General features: G+C 35.9%; 1 protein-coding gene across 4 annotated transcripts; it reads left to right on the top strand.

The window, feature by feature from the left end:
• The first annotated feature begins 466 nt into the window (after positions 1-466).
• Positions 467-17,132, top strand: LOC140153239 (adhesion G-protein coupled receptor G6-like). 4 transcript variants are annotated; one of them, XM_072175930.1, is made up of 19 exons: positions 474-999; positions 2,539-2,658; positions 3,632-3,732; positions 3,905-4,036; positions 4,902-5,186; positions 5,854-5,949; positions 7,358-7,453; positions 8,417-8,629; positions 9,226-9,468; positions 9,792-9,905; positions 10,318-10,439; positions 10,985-11,137; positions 12,101-12,449; positions 12,719-12,888; positions 13,334-13,504; positions 13,693-13,814; positions 13,989-14,248; positions 14,455-14,521; positions 15,605-17,132. In XM_072175930.1, exons 1-19 carry the CDS (start codon positions 929-931, stop codon positions 16,080-16,082), a joined length of 3,363 nt encoding a protein of 1,120 aa, XP_072032031.1. In that variant the 5' UTR covers positions 474-928; the 3' UTR covers positions 16,083-17,132. The 4 variants fall into 4 exon arrangements, with proteins under 4 accessions (XP_072032034.1, XP_072032031.1, XP_072032032.1 ...); XM_072175931.1 differs by having other exon boundaries at positions 475-999; positions 3,908-4,036; XM_072175932.1 differs by lacking the exon at positions 7,358-7,453 and having other exon boundaries at positions 475-999.
• The last annotated feature ends 1,833 nt before the right edge of the window (positions 17,133-18,965 follow it).

The raw sequence follows: 18,965 nt of genomic DNA, 5'->3' as shown, positions 1-18,965 counted from the left end.
GTTTCAAAAAGATAAGATTAGGATTGCTAACTTCTGACTGTTCTCAACGTATCCGGGTGTTCAAATGGACCCAAAGGAAATAAGCTTTATAAAAGAGGCTTTCTTGGGCTATATAGGGTTGGCAACCCCGAACAAATAAAATAAATAGACTGGCAATACAACAGAGTAGTCTCCGGAAGTAGTCCAACGTGGACACTCTATTGCTGAAATGAAAAGGTACACATCTTTTCACACTAGCACCTATTCCTACCACATGATTTCCGATAAACCGTTTTATATCATAGTCCGTCAAGAAAAAACTTTTTTTACCATCGGCTTACCACCACCTTTTACCTTAATATAAATTGCTACGACATTTATCATATATGGTTCACTGAACTACTAAACATTGTTTCGTTGTTTTCAACAATACAAGCATTTGCAGACCTGTTTTACTCTAGTTACTTTTGAAAGTTGATTCAGGTCACGGTTTTGTTTGCGTAAGCTTGGTACGTGAACCCCAATTCAATAATACCGCTCTGGGATTTGTTCTGCTTCTGCATATGACTTGCACATTTCTGCAAATATACACATGACAATTTGACACCCTCTCGGAAACAAAACTGTATATGTTTTGGATCTTTAGTTCCTGAAAGGCAGAATCAACTGGTCGCCATATACATGCGTGTCCTAATTCCACGATGTGATCGTATGTGATCAACTACTAGTATCATAAAGGCACGTGCAAGTTTGCTCATGATATATGGTTACTTCGCTACTTCTCAATTTGTTATTTTCCTTATGCTGATACTAGTGATAGTCAATAAAGGAAGTAGTATATACTAGTACTTGATATATTCATAGCCAGTAGAGTACGTGTAAACGCAATCAAGTTGTTTACCATCACCAACTGTTTAACAGGACTTACGGCATAATTTGAGGTCCAACCATGGCCGTGCTCCTTGTCGCGTTCATCATGTTCATTCAACTTGTTGGATCCACGGACGATACAAGTATTCGGTATGTATAAAAGTTTAACAAGCTAATCATTGCTTGCAGATTGGTCAGTAACTGATTACTCATTGGTCAATAACTGATTATTGATTGTTTACTATTAAATTGCAATGTTAATCTTGTTTGCGATATTATGTGTTATAGTAATTATTCAAGTAAAGCTGTCAAGGATTAACAATTAACTTGCCAAATCAAATTATGTTCAAAAATGTTGATCTTATGTTTGTTTCGACTGAAGAAACAAATGGTTGACTGTTTTGATGTATCAGAATAGCTGTAGTTAGAAAGCTTGACAATGACAACACAATTTCTTTTTGTAAATTGTATCACATTATAATTTCGAACATAGGGTGCACTTTGTCATCGGTTCTGTAGACATTACCACCAAATTCAGTTCTGATAAATTACATAGCACCGAAATGAGTGGATATGAAACAAGGCAATTATGGATGAATTTTTTCTATAAATGTTTAGGCAAAATATGAGCTGCTTTAGGAGTTTTTAGACATTAGCGCCAATCCGGCTTGAAATGAGGGGGACAATCGGCCTGAATTGTCAAAAAGTGTCAGAAAAGAACAAAAATTGGGCCATTTTGCCAAAAGGTGAGGAGAACACGTCCCCCTGTCCACCCCCTGGGATTGACGCCCACGGCGTTTTGGTATGATAGAAATACCCTCACCCAACCAAGTTTGGTACTATGCTGCCCCTGCCTGTCCATGACGTCTATCATTTCCCGTCAAAGGGTTATACTGAAGGAAAGTTAAGTTAGGAACAACATAGCTCCTTCACATCATACCATGGTAACATGGCATGTTGCCCATGGGGATCGACGCTAAGTCAGGTACCGCGTGAGCAAACTCAAAAATAGCGCAAATAGCGCAAGCGTACACAAAAGAAACTTCGCGCGATGTCGCCAGGTCTGAACGCTGTACCGGCGTCCGGGACCCGCGTCAGCTGAATTCGAGTACGCTTAGAGGGCACAGGCATGGAAAATTCCAATCTGTTTGTTTATTAATCTGTGCTCCACTTGTTCGACATTTCGCTTGTTCGAACACGCATTATGATTAGGGTAGAGCCACAGTAGTGTTGTGTGAAGAAATCAAACTTGAGTACACATTACTCAAAACCTAGAAAAATAGCAGAAGTTGAAGCCCCATTTAAATACATGGAACTTATCTCTCTACTTTTAAGTAGAGAATTACATTTTATGTAAAATGTTCTATGTTATCTTTAATACGCGGCTTTCGGCTCAACCACTTCAGGCTATTAGCACATCTTTGCTACTAACAAAGGTGCAAAAACTGAATTTTGATGATTTTAATGATTTCCCGAATGAGCAAATCACTGAATGTGCCTTTAACGGAGGGCATTCTACAGATCAAATGTCAATGAGGAAGTATTAGTATAATACGTTAGCCATGGCATAAAAAGGAAACAATTATCCAACCCATAATCAAGATATGAAATGGTACAAAAGGTACTTGTTTCGATTGAAAGTTAAAGTTCATAGTTTATTACCACCTCGTATTTCCATGTTTTCTATAGTGTTTGCAGTTCAATAACGTCATACAGCCAACCATATGAAGAAAACTATAAAGAATTTTACAAGCAAATCTACTATGAACCGTGCGGAGTTGATAACGAAAACACATGTACAAAATACAGGTACGATAAGAGCGAACTATGACTATTTAATGATTTCTACAAATAATGATATAAATTATTATAATAACATAAATAATAATAATAATAATAATGATAATAATAATAATAATAATAATAATAACACTAATAATAATAATAATAATAATAATAATACTTATAATAACCATGCTTATTATACCGCTTTACATTAGTATGCAATTCTAAATAAGTAAGTTTTCAGAGATATTTTCAAATGATTTACAGTCTGAGTGTTTTTCACATGTAACCATGGTACATGGTAACGTACGGCATGGTGAACGGTTCCAAAGCTCAGTGCAGTCGCAGCAATAGAAAATGAGCGACGACCATACTGAGTAGAAGGTGATGAGCTGGTCAGTCGAAATTGTGTAGAAGATAATACACGTAGTTTTAGTTTAATCTTTAGTAACGTCACATTCTCACATAGGGACCAGCCAAATCTGGCTTATGAGTGACAAAACAATAAAAACATGGCACACAATACATATAAACATTAAAGGTTTTTTAAAAACAACAACATGCATATCCTTCTAAAAATGAACACAAGGAAATGTTAGCTAAAACATCATAATAATAATAACAATAACAACATAAATAATGATAATAATCATGTTCTAAGTAGACGCTTACACATAATTTCCTTTTAATGATTTCCTTTTAATTACTTATTTATCTTAACGTGTCAAGCGTTTATATGTTGGTGCCGATTTAATAGAGGAACTCTTTGTCCGAAACAATAGGTGCCCTTTCATGGATAGCTTTTCCAACATTTTCCTTTTGGCCCTGGGCCCTGGATGACCCCGGTATGCGCCTGTTTCACAAATCAATGGGACAATATGTTACGTAATGGATTAGCCCTCCATATTCAATTCCTTCCGGCATTGTCTGCAAGGCCAAATCTCTCCCATCGACTGTTTGTTGATTGTATCTCATAGCTTATTTATACTTTTAACAGGATATTCTATCGGATAAGGCAACGAACAAGCCACCGAACAATCTATCGAATCTCGTATATGTGTTGCAAGGGCTGGACGATGGAAGATGACGTGTGTAAACGTTAGTATTGTATCTTAAGTAATAATAACTGATTTGTATAAAGAATAGATTCATATTTACATATTAGTTTTCACTGATTACATTGTACCCTTTTAATTTCGAGCCATTTTGTGTACATCTCAATTATTACCATGATGATTGATAGATTAACAAATCTTCATTTATTAATCAGCAGCTATCTGTATACCAAATTGTTCATACGGTGGCCAATGTATTCGTCCTAACGTCTGTGAATATCCACCTGTCGTACGTCCAATAATGACAATGGTAAGAAGATCAACCGATGAGTGCTCTACCAGTGTGCGTAAGTTATCCATATTTCTTTGCTTTCGTGAGCTACAATTTAATAATGGTGGGCTATACAGGGGCAAAGAAGGCTCACAGGTGGTGTCCAAATGCTCAGAAGGATATGAGCCGCTTCAAATGGTAAGGTTTTTGAAACCCATACTACGACCATGTTCTTCATAATGTTTGGCGTAGGCCTATTTGGCAAGATACATAAGGGATAACATTTAGTTTGGTCCTCTATCGTTATCAGCAGATATCCGCGGCCCGCTGGCACCGATAACATTTCAGTAGCAAAGAGGTAGCCTTACTTCACAGATGCTCCATATCAAAATAAGCTTTTATCGGTCGGGTAACCATGATAACGTTAACGTGGGTACTTAAATACCACTGCGACAATCGCTCTTTTCATTATGATGAGCGGTGTAATTCCCGAGGGTGAGTGACAATACTGAGAGACGAGAGAAGAGCCAATTGGTGTCCCAATATTGTAAATTATTTGTAAATATTGTATTGTTAAGTAGCATTCAAAGAACATAATAAACCAGAGGTCACGCCATTACATACAAAAGATATGTTTAATGTAGATTCAATTTTACGTTTGGCTACCACGTATTCCTTCCCGTGTCGCTGAGAAATAAGAGGTTGCTTTTCTTGGGCTCCATGGGTTGCATCTGTCACGTAGGTGTTGTACCTGGCCAGTGTCAGTAGAACCCATCTTCTTCTAGGGCTCACCCTGGATTTGGAAACCAGCAGATGTCTGAAGAAGGCACAAAGAAGTTGGTTGCATTGGGGACATGCGCATAAGTTGCCCAAAGATGCTTGTATTTGAACGTATTTATTTGTGTAATGTTTTACGGTGTGCCGCAATCTGATCATTTCAGGAGTGATACCGACTTCGTACGAATGTGAAGGTTCAACGTTTAATTTAGTATGTAATTCTGATGAGACCATCTCCATTACTTCAGCCTTATATGGGCGACAAGTAGGTGGTTCCCGGTGTCCAGGTCCCGTATACACTACAAGCTGTGCAGCAAGTAACTCATTAACTGTTGTACGTCAGCGGTGCAACGGAAGAAGAACATGTAGCGTTTCGGCTAGTAACGGTATATTTGGCGACCCATGTCAAGGCACCGTCAAATACTTGGAAATTGCATATTCATGCGAAGGTATTATATCAATCGTCATTTCAGGTTGTATTCTCCATAAAATATATTATATTTCTAATGCTAAAAATATTATATAACACTCTTAGCATAACAGAATATTTGAGACTCCTGCGCTCTAAAACAGCAGTAAACTTTTATGGTCCAGACCACCACGGTTGTTTGATAGCATGTATATAAAACTGAGTCATTTATTTTTGGTATTAGAATATCAGCAAAGAGACTAACAAAGATAAGGGATAAGGTAATGATAAGGGAATTTTCAAAAAACTTTTTATCATGAAATGTAAGGTATAACTCATATTATTTGGCTAATTTAAATTCAAACTATTTGTAAAAAGCGCCCTCAATTTGCACACAAATGTATAGTTTATAGAATTAAATTACCACAAAAAGATGAATAATTTGATATAGAAACGAAAATCGATGTTAAAAGTTGCTACAAAATATATGTGTATAATTATACAGTTTAATTATTAGTGTGCCAGCTTTTGGAATTATTCAGGTCTAGAATTGGACATTATGTTTATTTTGTTAGAAAAGTTAATAAATGGTGACATCAAACAACCGTGCCACCTCGGGGTTCCTTAATTTCTGTTAAAAATCTCTTAAAAACAATATTATATGAAACCAGATTCAATACAAACTAACCCTTCGCTTTTGCCGACAGGTCAGTGTTGTCCTCGCTGTGAAAACGATGGGACTTGTACAAGACAAAATCATTGCCAGTGTCCAACAGGATATACTGGCGGCAGGTGTGAAACACGTAAGTCACATATTCTCATATTGTAGCTAATGTTGACAAACGACATGTTGCATGTTAGGGCTTTCAGTCCGCTGGCCCCAGGGAGGGTAACATATCGGAGTAGATACGGCATGATTTGAGGGTCCAAAACATCTGACCCTTTTTCAAGAAAATTACCCTTCTTTAGCATAAGCAAAATGGGATAATGAATGAACAAGGCTCACTTACATTCAAGCCAAAAGACTAGCACAGAATAGGACAAAGTCATACAGGAGGCAAGCAGACATGGCGACAATCGTTACATCTGATGGCGGCATCAAGAAAAGACAATGCAGGGTTAATGCATTATAGTCCAGTATCTAACAGGTTTTAATGTGCATCCCCCAGGACTCTACCAAACCAACTTTTAAGTTTCCTTTTATGGTCCTATAACACATTCAAGATGTTAACAAAAAATATTTCCCGGCACTCCGGCCATATTCAAGGTTAAAGGTCAACACAGTGGTCAAATTTCAAAGTTGCTCAAATCTGGTTAACAAGCACACCAAATTATTCTTCTCATTGCAAGGATTCCGAAAAAGTATAGTTTGACCTACCTGCGACATACCGTTCTTGAGTTTGGTCACACAGGGGCCAAAAATTAAAAATGCTCCGACTTATGTAAAAATAAGTCAAATAAGGAATAGTTGTAACCATGTAGGATGTTTCGTTACCTAGGAAACATCACAATATAGGTTGTGGTCAATAGGCTGTAATGGGGATTGACCTTTAATGGCCAATTCTGTCAATAACGAAGCAATTTAGACAGTGCAAACGATTCCTTTTTTGACTTGCTTTTGCATGACGAGCAATTTGAGACCATTTGCTAAATAAAATGTTTTATACTGAATGATAATATTGTATTGGTGACTGAATGATAGGACACATTTAACATACAAACAATTAAATCAATCAAAACATTGCTCACGTTGATATTGAGAACGTTTATGTACATTACATGTATAGGATGTTGAAATGTGCAACTTTTTCTAAAAGAATCATTTTCGGAAAATGTGATTATTTTTGACCCAAGAAAAATGATTTTGGGAGGTTTGAAAAATTGTTTCCTCTATTCACAGGTTTTAAAATTGTTCAAATCAACAAAACGTATGTCACGTTATGCGAAGAAATGTTTTGTAATTTTTTCTAACCCTTTACTAGGCGCGCCCATGAGCAAGGATTCAACGTCGGCAGGATATGAGGAGTGGCACATTAGCATTCACCCTATGGAAAGTGTCCCAACACTTTTGACGAGCATTGTAGTGCAATGTTTATCAAAAAGAAATTACTATCAGAAAAACAGAATATTTATCCTTATGAAATATTGAAAACAATTTTCGGGGAATATATTAACATTATTATGTTTATGCTTGTTTTTCTATCTCTCTAGCTATTTGTTCACATGCTTGTGTCAATCGTGGAAGATGTATCAGCCCAAATATCTGCGAATGTCCATCTGAATACACAGGAAACCAGTGCGAAATCCGTAAGTCTTTCCCTTTCCCATCTATACCAAGCAAATACTGCTCGCCAATTTAACAAAACACGAAACACAATATTTTGGTTTAACAGAAAAATATACTGAAAGCGTAAGTTGTTGTACATTATTTCTTACATCTAGGCACACAGTCTTGTTTGGAGGGATATTTTGACACTGACATGATTTATGTTGTATAGAGTAAGAACGCAAAATCATACTGACTTTAGTTTTGGTCAATACAAAGATGCATATATGCCATGTATGGCAAGGACCTGAATTCAAACGTAATACAAAACAACAAAATAATATAAGATTAGCATAAGAAATTTACTTACTGATAAGTCTAAATATAAAAACAGGGAAAATCTGTTCCAACTGACCAGCGGGGAACCAAAGGATGGATCCAAAAGGATACAACAGTGTCACACTAGCAAATGGATAAAATTGAAAACAGGGAAAATATGACACAGCATCCAATGGGAGTCACACAAAATATAAATAAAGTTAAAAACCCTGGGTTTTTAACTTTATTTATATTTTTGTGTGACTCCCCCATTGGATTTTGTGTCATATTTTCCCTGTTTTTAATGATAAGTCTAAAAATTAAAAAATTACTGATAAGTCAGAACTAAAATTTATCATTGAAATATAAATAAGGAATAATAACATATTCAACTTCTTTCACAACTCTTCACGTTTTGTTCCCGAGTAAAGTAAATAAAGGCAATGCAATAGCAGGCAGGGAAGTTTCCGATGGTGTTGGGTTAAACCATTAAACATAATATGAGGATTTATCTTTGGTACCTTGGATAAGTTTGATGTAGTGGCTGTCTCGGTTTACTCAAAACTTGAACAGCCGAACTGTGTTTACATCGATATCGAAATTGCACTCCTAAATCGTATAAAGTGTCAGTGATCAACCAAATACATATGAATACGGTAAACTTTGTATTTCCTTTATATTCTTAGTGACAAAAACATGCCCAGATGACATCCGTGTTCCAAATGACTCCGGAGCTGGTGGTGCCTTTGTTACTTGGAAAGAAGTAGAAGTGGCGAATACCAATGTATCATCCAGTCATTCCAGGACAGATTTCTTCCCTATAGGTGTTACCACAGTCACTTATTTCATCGTTAATGACACTCTGTCAGCTACTTGCTCTTTCACTGTTGATGTCATGGGTAAGAATGACAATGTTTAACCGTAGAACTACTGAGCCATATTTTGTAACATGGACTACGAAGGAGGTTTTAATTATAAACGTCATATACTTATATTTAGTACTAATGTATAGCCATGGGTCTCCTCAATTCAGTGATACCAAAATCAGTACAAAAATTCCCCACATAGTGTCGCTATGACGTCATAATGTGAGTGCGCCCGTACAAATTTGGGTATTAGGCAAAATTGATTTTCGGCTAAAGATTCTACGAACATGCGATTTCCTTTTGTCCGGCATAAAGAATTACGATTTGCATCTCATGACATGAAAACATGATGCACAGCTAAATCATTTCAAGGGTTAGGTACTACATTAGTACATATTTCAAAAGCGCCAAAATATGGCATGGGTGGAAAATAGTGTCGCGTGGGAGTGACGATTCTCTAAATGGCCGTTTAATATTATCGGTGTGTAGTTTGGGAGTAATGCATCTCTATACGATGGCCCATAATTTTACATATTTAACTGGCCCTGGGCATCGTACATGGACTACTGAAGAGTATAGATCCAAAACAAATATCGTTCTGTATCTAACTTTATTTTTTTTATACATAGATATTGAGCCACCTGATATTGTTTGCCCGCCCGATATATCTGGATTTGCTGACTCTGGAAATATCTCTGTTCCGATGAACTGGCAACCTTTGACTGCTACAGATAACTCTGGAAACATAACGGAAATTAAATGTGGGAAAATAAATGGTTCAGATTTCCCGATTGGCGTTACGGAAGTTCGGTGTAATGTGCACGATGACAGTGGAAACAACGGTTCATGCACTTTTGAAGTTCATATCCAAGGTTTGTTTTTATGTTTAGGTAGACAATATTGTCGCCTTCCAATTAATGTTTGTTAAAATGCCAAACTCTGAAGTGAATAACGAAAATATTAAACCATGTAATCTTCTTTATATTGCACCTCTTCCTCATCCATATGATCCGCATCCGTCAACGACAACGATACCTACCACCACCACCACCACCACCACCACCACCACCAACAACAACAACAACAACAACAACAACAACACCGCTAACAACAACACCGCAAACAACAACACCATGAACACCCCCACCCACCACTAATATTTTAATCGCCATTGCAATATCATTTCATTATACAGCTAGATGTGTGGATATTATTATAAATACCAGCATTGGCATATTATCCTGGCCAAACTCTCTAGTGGGAGAAGTAGTGGACTCAAAAGAAAGATGCCCACTTAACACTGAAAGGCGTAAGTAATATAGTTTGAGTTTAGTTTAGTATTTTCAAACGTTACCCACACTTTGACGTCTAAAAGTAGTTGTGACTTCACACGACATGAGTAGACGTGGGTCAAGTGATTTATGGCAACGTTTTTGTCCCGATGACACAATCTATTTATGTAATAAGAATGTAAGATGAACATTTGTTGTTTTCGAGTTGTTTTCGGATTGTCTTTTTAAACAGAATTAACATTGCATTGAATTCCCAAATTTCAGTGAATATGAAAATAATTATACATTTCTTTTGTTGGGATAATGTGTAGTGATAATGCACGATGACCTGTTTTGCCATTAAAAATCCCTGAAAGAGACAATCAATCCATGCTACCTTTCACTAAAAGTGTATTTCAAAATTATTTTAAAATTGTCTTTCATCCACAGGTAACTTTGGGCTTGCTTCAAGAGAATGTGTTTACAACTCAACTTCTGGAGCTATGTGGGCTGCTCCGACGGTAATTCCTTGCGGACAAGTAACGACACCAACGATTGATGATTTAGCTGAGGTAGGTTGAAATACAATATGACAATTATTACTAGTTAATTTTACATGGATATATAAAATTATACAATTTTCAGTAGGTATTAAGATGCTTTTGAAACAACATATAATTTATGGTAGTAAATAAGACAATACAATGGATGAATTGTTACTTTATGAATGAATACAATAGCTTACACATTTAACGTGTGATTGTCTTGTAGTAATTGTATTTTGAAGTATAACTCTTTTGAATTAAAAACGTGGAAAAAAGTGAGAATAATATATGGCAACGCTTGCCCAAAGAGTTAACATTTTAAACTTTAAAATGCAATGGAAGTAACATGAACTTCAGTTTCATTTTTAACATGGTGTTTTTTTAGTACAGATTTCCATTTTTTAGAATAAACATGGTAAAGACGTACTTCTTCATTGACTAAATGTGAAAATTTTTGTCAATCTTCCTTACTTCTAATGGCACAAAAAATTAATATTGGAATTGCTCTTTTACACCAAAAAGTGTATACTTTATGTTACTTTTAAATTAATTTTCTTGTAATTGTTTAATAGATAACAGTCGATGAGCGTAATGTGAAAGAAGTTGCAGAAACTCTAGCAAACATCACCAAGGTCAACTCTAATATTGAGTCTGCGGCAACAGATATCAATGCTATACAAGAAGCATTCGTTAATGTTGTCAATGTTGGCTCACCGTCACCGGAGGTTAGATATATGAAATGACTTAAAGGCCTTATCAATGATACCAGCGAAAGTGTAAAAAAATTATATATAAATTACTTACAAGTGAAGGATAAGTCATAAACATTGTCATTGAATATTTTTAAAATAAAAGTTTTGCCAAACAAACAGCAGTATCAGGTAATTTCTCAATATACATGATATAAATAGAAAAATTACATTTTCATGTAAAATATCTTAATATTTGTCTTAGATACACGGCTAGTGGCTTTCGGCTTAACCACTTGTAGGCTATGTTAACACATCTATTCTAATAACAAAGGTGCAAAAATGAATTTTGATCATTTTCTGAATGAGCTGAAAATCACTGAATAGGCCTTTAATATAAAAACTGTGATACCTTATTATAGTATATTCCTAGTGTCGTGTCTTCGAATCCCCGCCGGTGCCGGTTTTTTAACGATCCGACTGCAGGCTTCATTTTCAGTACTTTTTGCATTTTTTCCTTAATCATTCTTGTGGTGTGGCTCCTAATGTGATTTATTCAAATCCTCAAAAAGATTTTTCTCTCTCTATACAGCCTGTCTCAAAAAAATTGTGCAAGTGAATTCTTCCTTATCAATGCCTATAGTAAAAGTGGCACAATTGTGATTTTACCCTTTCGTTGTTAAGTAAGCATATCTCGAGATTAAAAAAAGCAAATTGAACAGAACACACGGTATTTGAGAGCTAAGACTGTGCCCTTCACGTAGATGTAAGCATTATGTCACAACGGTATTTTCTAATTGCCAAAGAGGGCGCTTTTCACTTGCACAATTGTTTTGAGACAGGCTGTATATATAATTATATGCATTCGAATTTCTTTTTAATTCTGTATGTAAAAGAATATAAAATTCATACAAAGGTAACCTTAGATCTAAATATAAACGTTTTTGAACAAATAACATTATGGTTTCACTTGATTTTGATTTCAAAATATGAAAACAGGTAACAGAATCTGTAATTGAAATCGTGGACAATGTTCTCAGCAGCAATATTTCATCTGAGGAGAGTGATAATTCCGCTAACGCGTCATCGATGGTACTCAAAGCAGTTGAACAACAAATTGCCCAAACGCTAAAAGAACACGGGAAGTTTACCTCTGTTCAGCATAATATCGTGGTTGAAGCATTTACTTTAGATGAGGCCGGCAGCAAAGAAGGTGTAAGCTTTGCAGTAAATTTCCAAGCAGCCACAGATCAGCAGATGTCCAATTCTACCGCTAATCTGACATCAAATGTGACTAGTTCTATTGTTTTACCCAATGAAGCACTTTTCAACAATAGAAGCACAAAAGGTAAGGTATGAATAATAAAACACAGTGAATGCATCAGTTTGGATTCGTAAATCGATCACAATAGTAAACATAAAATATGACGTTTAGTTTACAGGTTTTGGTTAAAAGACCCTTTTAATTGGCAGGGCAATGGACACTAGAATTCCAACATAAGTCAACATTTTAAATTATGACACCGCACTTTTGGGGTTTCATGTTTATCTGTGTACTTTATGCATTTTTTTTATTTATTTTTTTTGTTATTAATGCAATTTCGTTCTCTTATACAGACACAAAAGTTAGCTTCATCAGTTACAATGAGAATAATCTTTTTCGATCTCGAATGCTGGGAAAACAAAACATGACGATCGTTTCAGGCCCTGTTATATCAGCAGTTGTTCTGGGAGAAACTTTTACTAACTTGGATAAACCTGTAATTGTAGAAATATTTCCGTCAAAGGTAAGTGATGACAACAACAACAACAACAACAACAACAACAACAACAACAACAACAACAATAATAATATTATGAAAAATAACAACAATAGCAGAAACAAAAACAAGTTTATCCTACTTAAAATGTTTCAGCCGACCGTTGGTTGGGGGCACTATGATACGGTTGTGGTATAGTAATGGTTGACAACATTATATTTCTGTTTTGCGTGTTTCAATGTGTGTGTTTTTGATGTTAATAGAATATAAAGCACAATTCAAGACTCATTAAAATGGCTCAAAACTAATGATTGTTCCTGAAATTAGGATTGCTGTGCTTAAACTTGTTTAAAAAGCACGTTGCTCAAAATGTTGCGGCAAGAATTATCTGACACTGATTGAGCTTGGAACCAAAGTAACATTATCGTATACCGTTGTGGCTATACATTATGTCTTTATATTTTGGCCATAGGTTGAGGAAGTCACACCATCAGTTTTAAACTCATCTGTATGCGTATTTTGGGATTTCAACCAAAGGAACGGAATTGGGGATTGGTCACAAGATGGCTGTGAGCGCATATACATCAGTTCAGGAAAAACAACATGCCGTTGTAATCATTTGACTCACTTCGCTGTTCTTGTGGTATGTCACAATCGTAATTAAGTATTCAAACAATAAAAATTGCCGTATTGAAAATGTAGATATAGCCTAATAATAATCTGGACGATGTATATGAAAAAAAAAAATCTAATTGTATTTACCAGTATCCATGCAATTGATATTTCTGAAGTAATAATTATAGGTAATATTTCCTTTTTCTTCACGACTAGGATGTTTCAGGTCACCAAGAACAAACTACATTCAGTCTTGTTTTGGATATCATCAGCAAAATTGGCTGTGCTTTCTCAATAGCGTCATTGTGTCTCACACTGGTGATATTACTTTTAACAAGGTATTCGGGTTTGTTGATTACTTCGTTGTCTGGCTTTAAGAACATAATCCTTACATTAGTTATATAATTTCTTACAATGTTTCTGAAGTTTATTGTGGAATGAAGGTAATCAAGAGCAGCAAGTGTAGGTATTTCAGTCATCTTTTCTAAATCTGTGTAATTTTGACATTCTAGACGGCTTCGAGAAACTCTTCCACGCAAGATTCTGATCCAATTCTGCCTGTCCATGCTATGTTTATACCTGGTCTTCCTCGTGGGCATTGATTCAAAGTCTGGACCAGGGTGTCTGGTAGTAGCAGGATTGTTGCATTACTTTGTGCTAACGACTGTTTTCTGGATGGGGATAGAAGCACGCAATATGTACATCAATCTGGTGACTGTGTTTGATATAGCAGGGTCGACATTCCTGAGAAAAGCATTGTGTGTCGCTTGGGGTAATATTTCTCTTCGTAATCTATTTCTGCTTGTATTTGTAAGCCTGAATGAGACATCAGAAGTGATAAATAAAGTAGAATTAATTAATTATTTGATCTAAACTTAACTTTCCAAGATTATTAATGAAGGTGTCGTATATATCAATATCATTAATATTGCATACTTGTATAAATATTGAACAATCTAATGGCTCAACTTCTTACAGGTGTGCCAATTATACCGGTTGCTGTTGTTATGGCTGTGAAATGGGGTGATTACGTCGCCGATGCATAGTACGTATCTATGTAGGCATACAATAATTCATATATTTCATATTTATTTATTTTTCCATAAAAATCAAGAACATTACATTAGTCCAAAAATATACAAACACGATACATATGGAGGAAAAGGCTGAAAGACCAAAAAGGCCTGAGAGTTATCCTTTCCCTAAAATCAAATGAAACCAAATAAAGCAACTTTACAAAACACAACCAAACGACAAGACAAGGGAAAGGGACGTGCTCGCGGGAAAGATTATATTTAGAGATCAGTTTTTTTAAAATTCATATATTGTTGAAAAGTCTCGATATATAGCTTATGAAGATATTAATTGGAAATCTTTTTATGCTTATTCGTTTAATGTTTAACTTATTTAAGTCATAATATGCAAACAAAAACAGCATAAAATTCGAATTGGTGTACAACTTTCATATCAACCACCTGTTAAAACGCATTAACAACACGATATTCAAAATCTTGATCTTATGCAAATGAAAAAACGTCTTTTTTAAAATAAATACTGATGTGAAGTTTGGTAGATATAGATAAACGTTTGACAAACATTTAGCGATCACAAACGTTTACGGGCGTTTACGAAAATGTTTGACAAACGTTTGTGATCGGCAATTCTTTGCCAAACGTTTGCGATCGGCAATTCTTTGCCAAACGTTTGTGATCGGCAATTCTTTGCCAAACGTTTGCGATCGGCAATTCTTTGCCAAACGTTTGTGATCGGCAATTCTTTGCCAAACGTTTGCAATCGGCAATTCTTTGACAAACGTTTGTGATCAGCAATTCTTTGACAAACGTTTTCCGAAAACGGCTGTGCATACACATAAATGTAGAAAGACCCGGAACAAGCATTATAACATGACTCAAGACTGTGGAAAGCAAAGATGTCTTCGTTTAAGACAGCAAATTCAAAATCAAGACATCATTTCATTCATTTTTCATACATTAAAAAATATGCAGGGAAAGTATCAGTCGAGCTAAGAAGTAGCATTTACTTTGCAATTCGGGAGAACGTCTTTCAATTTCAGTCTAATCTTCCACATCTACAAATAAATTTCTTTGTTTTCCTAATTCGTTTGCAGTTGTTTCTTGGCGCCTGGCTACGGACTATATTTTGGTGTTCTTCTCCCCGTCACCATGGTAATCTTACACAACACGGTCACTTTTCTAATAGTAATGCGCAAACTTCTGAAATCAAGCGTCGGGGGAAATGTTAAGAATTCTACAAAGACCATAGTCAGTCAGCGATTACGTAATGCGTTTTCTATATCGGTACTTCTTGGTCTTACCTGGATATTTGGTTTTCTTGCAATAAACAAGGCGAGGAGGGCTTTCCAGCTCATGTTTTGTCTCTGCAACTCTTTGCAAGGAGTGTTAGTGTTTGTTCTCTTCTGTCTCCTTCAAGAGGATATTCGCAAAGTTTTGGTGGATCACTGCTCTCGAAGTAACAAAGACAATATACCTAGCGGGAGATCAAAGAAATCGGACGCATCCTCACACGAATTGGCACATTCTGTTAACACATCAATTGAAGCAGGCAAATCTTACCTTATTCGTTGAACGAAACTTTACAAGCAGATAGCAACCGAAATAATCGGCGCAACCTGCTGAATAGACGATAGAGAAGGAACAAATTGTTCTTACTGAAAAAGATTTCTAACATCACCTTGGAAAAACTATGCAACATCACTTGATGTGTCATCACTGTAGAGAATAATTGTTTCATGTCATGATTTGAGAGAGACAGAAATGAGATCGAGATACAGATTCTATAGAGTAACGCATAGGATGAAAAACAGTGGAAACAACCTTCGTTGACATTCAGGAATCCCAAACATTAAAACGTATCATCAAAACATAATTATAATTATGTGACGTGGTATATCGAAAGGAGACACTTTTGGGCAGGATCGTAAATGGAGAAATAGCAAAAAATCTGACCTGGGTGATTTTTCACAATTTGGGTTTGTTGCAAATTTGTGATGTTAAAAATGTTTTAAATATTGTCTGATAGTTTCAGATCGGAATATAACTGGCATCTTGTATTTTTTAGACATGTTTCAATGTAATTCCTGTTCTCAACATTGTCAATGATATTTTTAAAAGCCAATATCTCAATTTCCAATTTTATAATACCATAACTTATGAACTCAATATCTTCGCTTAGGAATATCCGATTTCATTGGGGAAAACGGCGTTGTAGAGCCAAATATCTCTATATTTAAGATATTTAACCTGCCCAAATGGGTCTCTTTTGATATGACACGTCACATATGCTGGATATACATGAAAATGAAATTCTACTTGACTATTAGTAAATATATACGCAGCAAAGTGTTTCTAAACACTTTAGAATAACATTTAAATAGCGCTGATGCGCACCTAAGTTTTCCAGACGTTGATTTCTTCAGAAGGTAGTTTATCAGGATAATGAACAGGTATGGTACCAACACATCACCCTGAAGCACTCCAGTTGTTACTTGGAAAGGCTCTGAGATACGTCCATCTACCATAACGGCACTATTGGAGTCCTTGTAGAGCACCTGCATGGCATTGACCACAACCTTTGGTATTCCATAATGCCGCAGCACTAACGGACCTGTTGATGGAGTCGAAAGTGACTGTCAAGGGAAGTTGGTACTCCTTGAAGCCTTCCATGATCCTCCTCAAAATGTGTATTTGCTGATCTAAAGCCAGTCTGGTTGCTTCTCAGTAAAGGATCAATGTGAGGTCGGATCCTGTTCAGAAGGATCTTGTTGTACACTTTTGCGGCAATGGACATAAGCGAAATACAACGGTAGTTTGTCATGAGAGAGGGGCACCTTTTTTTGGTAGAGGAATGATTACATTTGTGACCCATTGACGTGGCGGTGTCAGCGTTGAGAATACCGCCATACAGAATTTGAGAATCATATCAATCATGCTATCCCCTCCTCCCTGAAGTGCTTCAGCAGTTATAGGCTAGCACAGTCGAATGCTGTTGTGCCACTGTCGTTGTTAAGGAGTGAGCTAAAATATTCCTTCCATTCCTCAAGCAGTTCATGGTCACTGGTTGGAGCTGATCCATCTCTCTTTTTGTCTTTCACCCCTTTCCTTGAGTTCTTCCTGGAAAAAATTCTTGAAGTGCAGTGAATCCAGCACTTTTTTTTATGGTATAACTTTTGCCATATTGAAGCTAAACTGATAAAGTATGGTGCAAAAGTAGAATAAATTCGCGCGAAGCGCGCCAATCTGTTCACTTTTGGGGCTAAAATTGTCAAATGAGGTTAATTTGGTCAGAAACCCACATACAGGCGTCAACATGGGGGATGATTGTATGGACCACCCCAGCAAAATATTGGGGGGGGGGGGTACCCTCCTCCCCACGGAGATCAACGCCTATGGTGTCATATTTGATCAAGAATTAGATATTCAGAAAGGTAGTTTCGAAAGCTATTCCCTCATATTCATCTATAAATAGTTTAATATTTAGTGATTTGAAAACAATCCATTCAGTAATCTTGTAATTTGTGAATAAATTTAATACACCAGTTTTGATTGGCTTTATTAGGTCATGTGGCAACATGTTACCATGGTAACCGTTATTGATCTAGCAAATAAGAAATTGAAAGCTGATGACATCAAAGAGGCGACTGCAAGCACCAGTCATGATATCTTAGTCTTGGAACAAATCTCAAAAGAACAAAAAGAATTTTGTAGATTAAATATGGCACTTTCAGTGACTTAGTGAATAATCATATTTCGGGTGTATAAATTATTTCAAACTATAATAATTAGCTCCACTCCAACATGTGTATTTCCATATACAGCCATTATAAACACGCTCTGGATGTCTACTGCAGATCTGTGTATTGATGAAGTAGTGCGTTGCTCTACATATGTAAAATTTATTAAACCCGCGCCCGATTACCCGTGTAATGTTTTCTTATGACGCCATCATGCATTATTAGTACTTAGGAAAGAGGCATTACCGAAAATAGGCTCAATGAAAATTATCCTAATTGTAAGTTTCATCTAAATTTTAAATTCATTTTTTCAACTTTTTTGAGGCAATCAATTCCCCTGTAACTAAAATTTCTTTTTGAAATAAAAAGCAACATTGCATTGTTTTATGCCAAAACAATTAGTTTATGCATTGTCAACAAAAGAGCTTGCAGTACTGTATTTCTTTCAATCTAATGGTAACCCTTAGTAACATAAGTTACCCATAGAAAACACATGGACATTATTGAAATTGATGTAAAAATAAAAGTTCACAAGATTTGATCGTCATATTTTCCAGAATAGGACTGCCTTTGATTTATGAATAAAAAGGAGTAGTTTAGAGATACTTTATTTTTGCCGATTTTTCAATTCCAAGTACATAAAGTACTGCCGATTTATCGGTTTTGACCCTTATAACTACTGTAGATCTATGCGTTGATGAAGTAGTGCATATAGCTT

The sequence above is a fragment of the Amphiura filiformis genome, chromosome 5, assembly GCF_039555335.1.
Source record: "Amphiura filiformis chromosome 5, Afil_fr2py, whole genome shotgun sequence".
NCBI lineage: Eukaryota > Metazoa > Echinodermata > Ophiuroidea > Amphilepidida > Amphiuridae > Amphiura > Amphiura filiformis.
The sequence above is the reverse complement of the archived record's forward strand: the minus strand, read 5'-3'. Positions and strand labels throughout refer to the sequence as shown.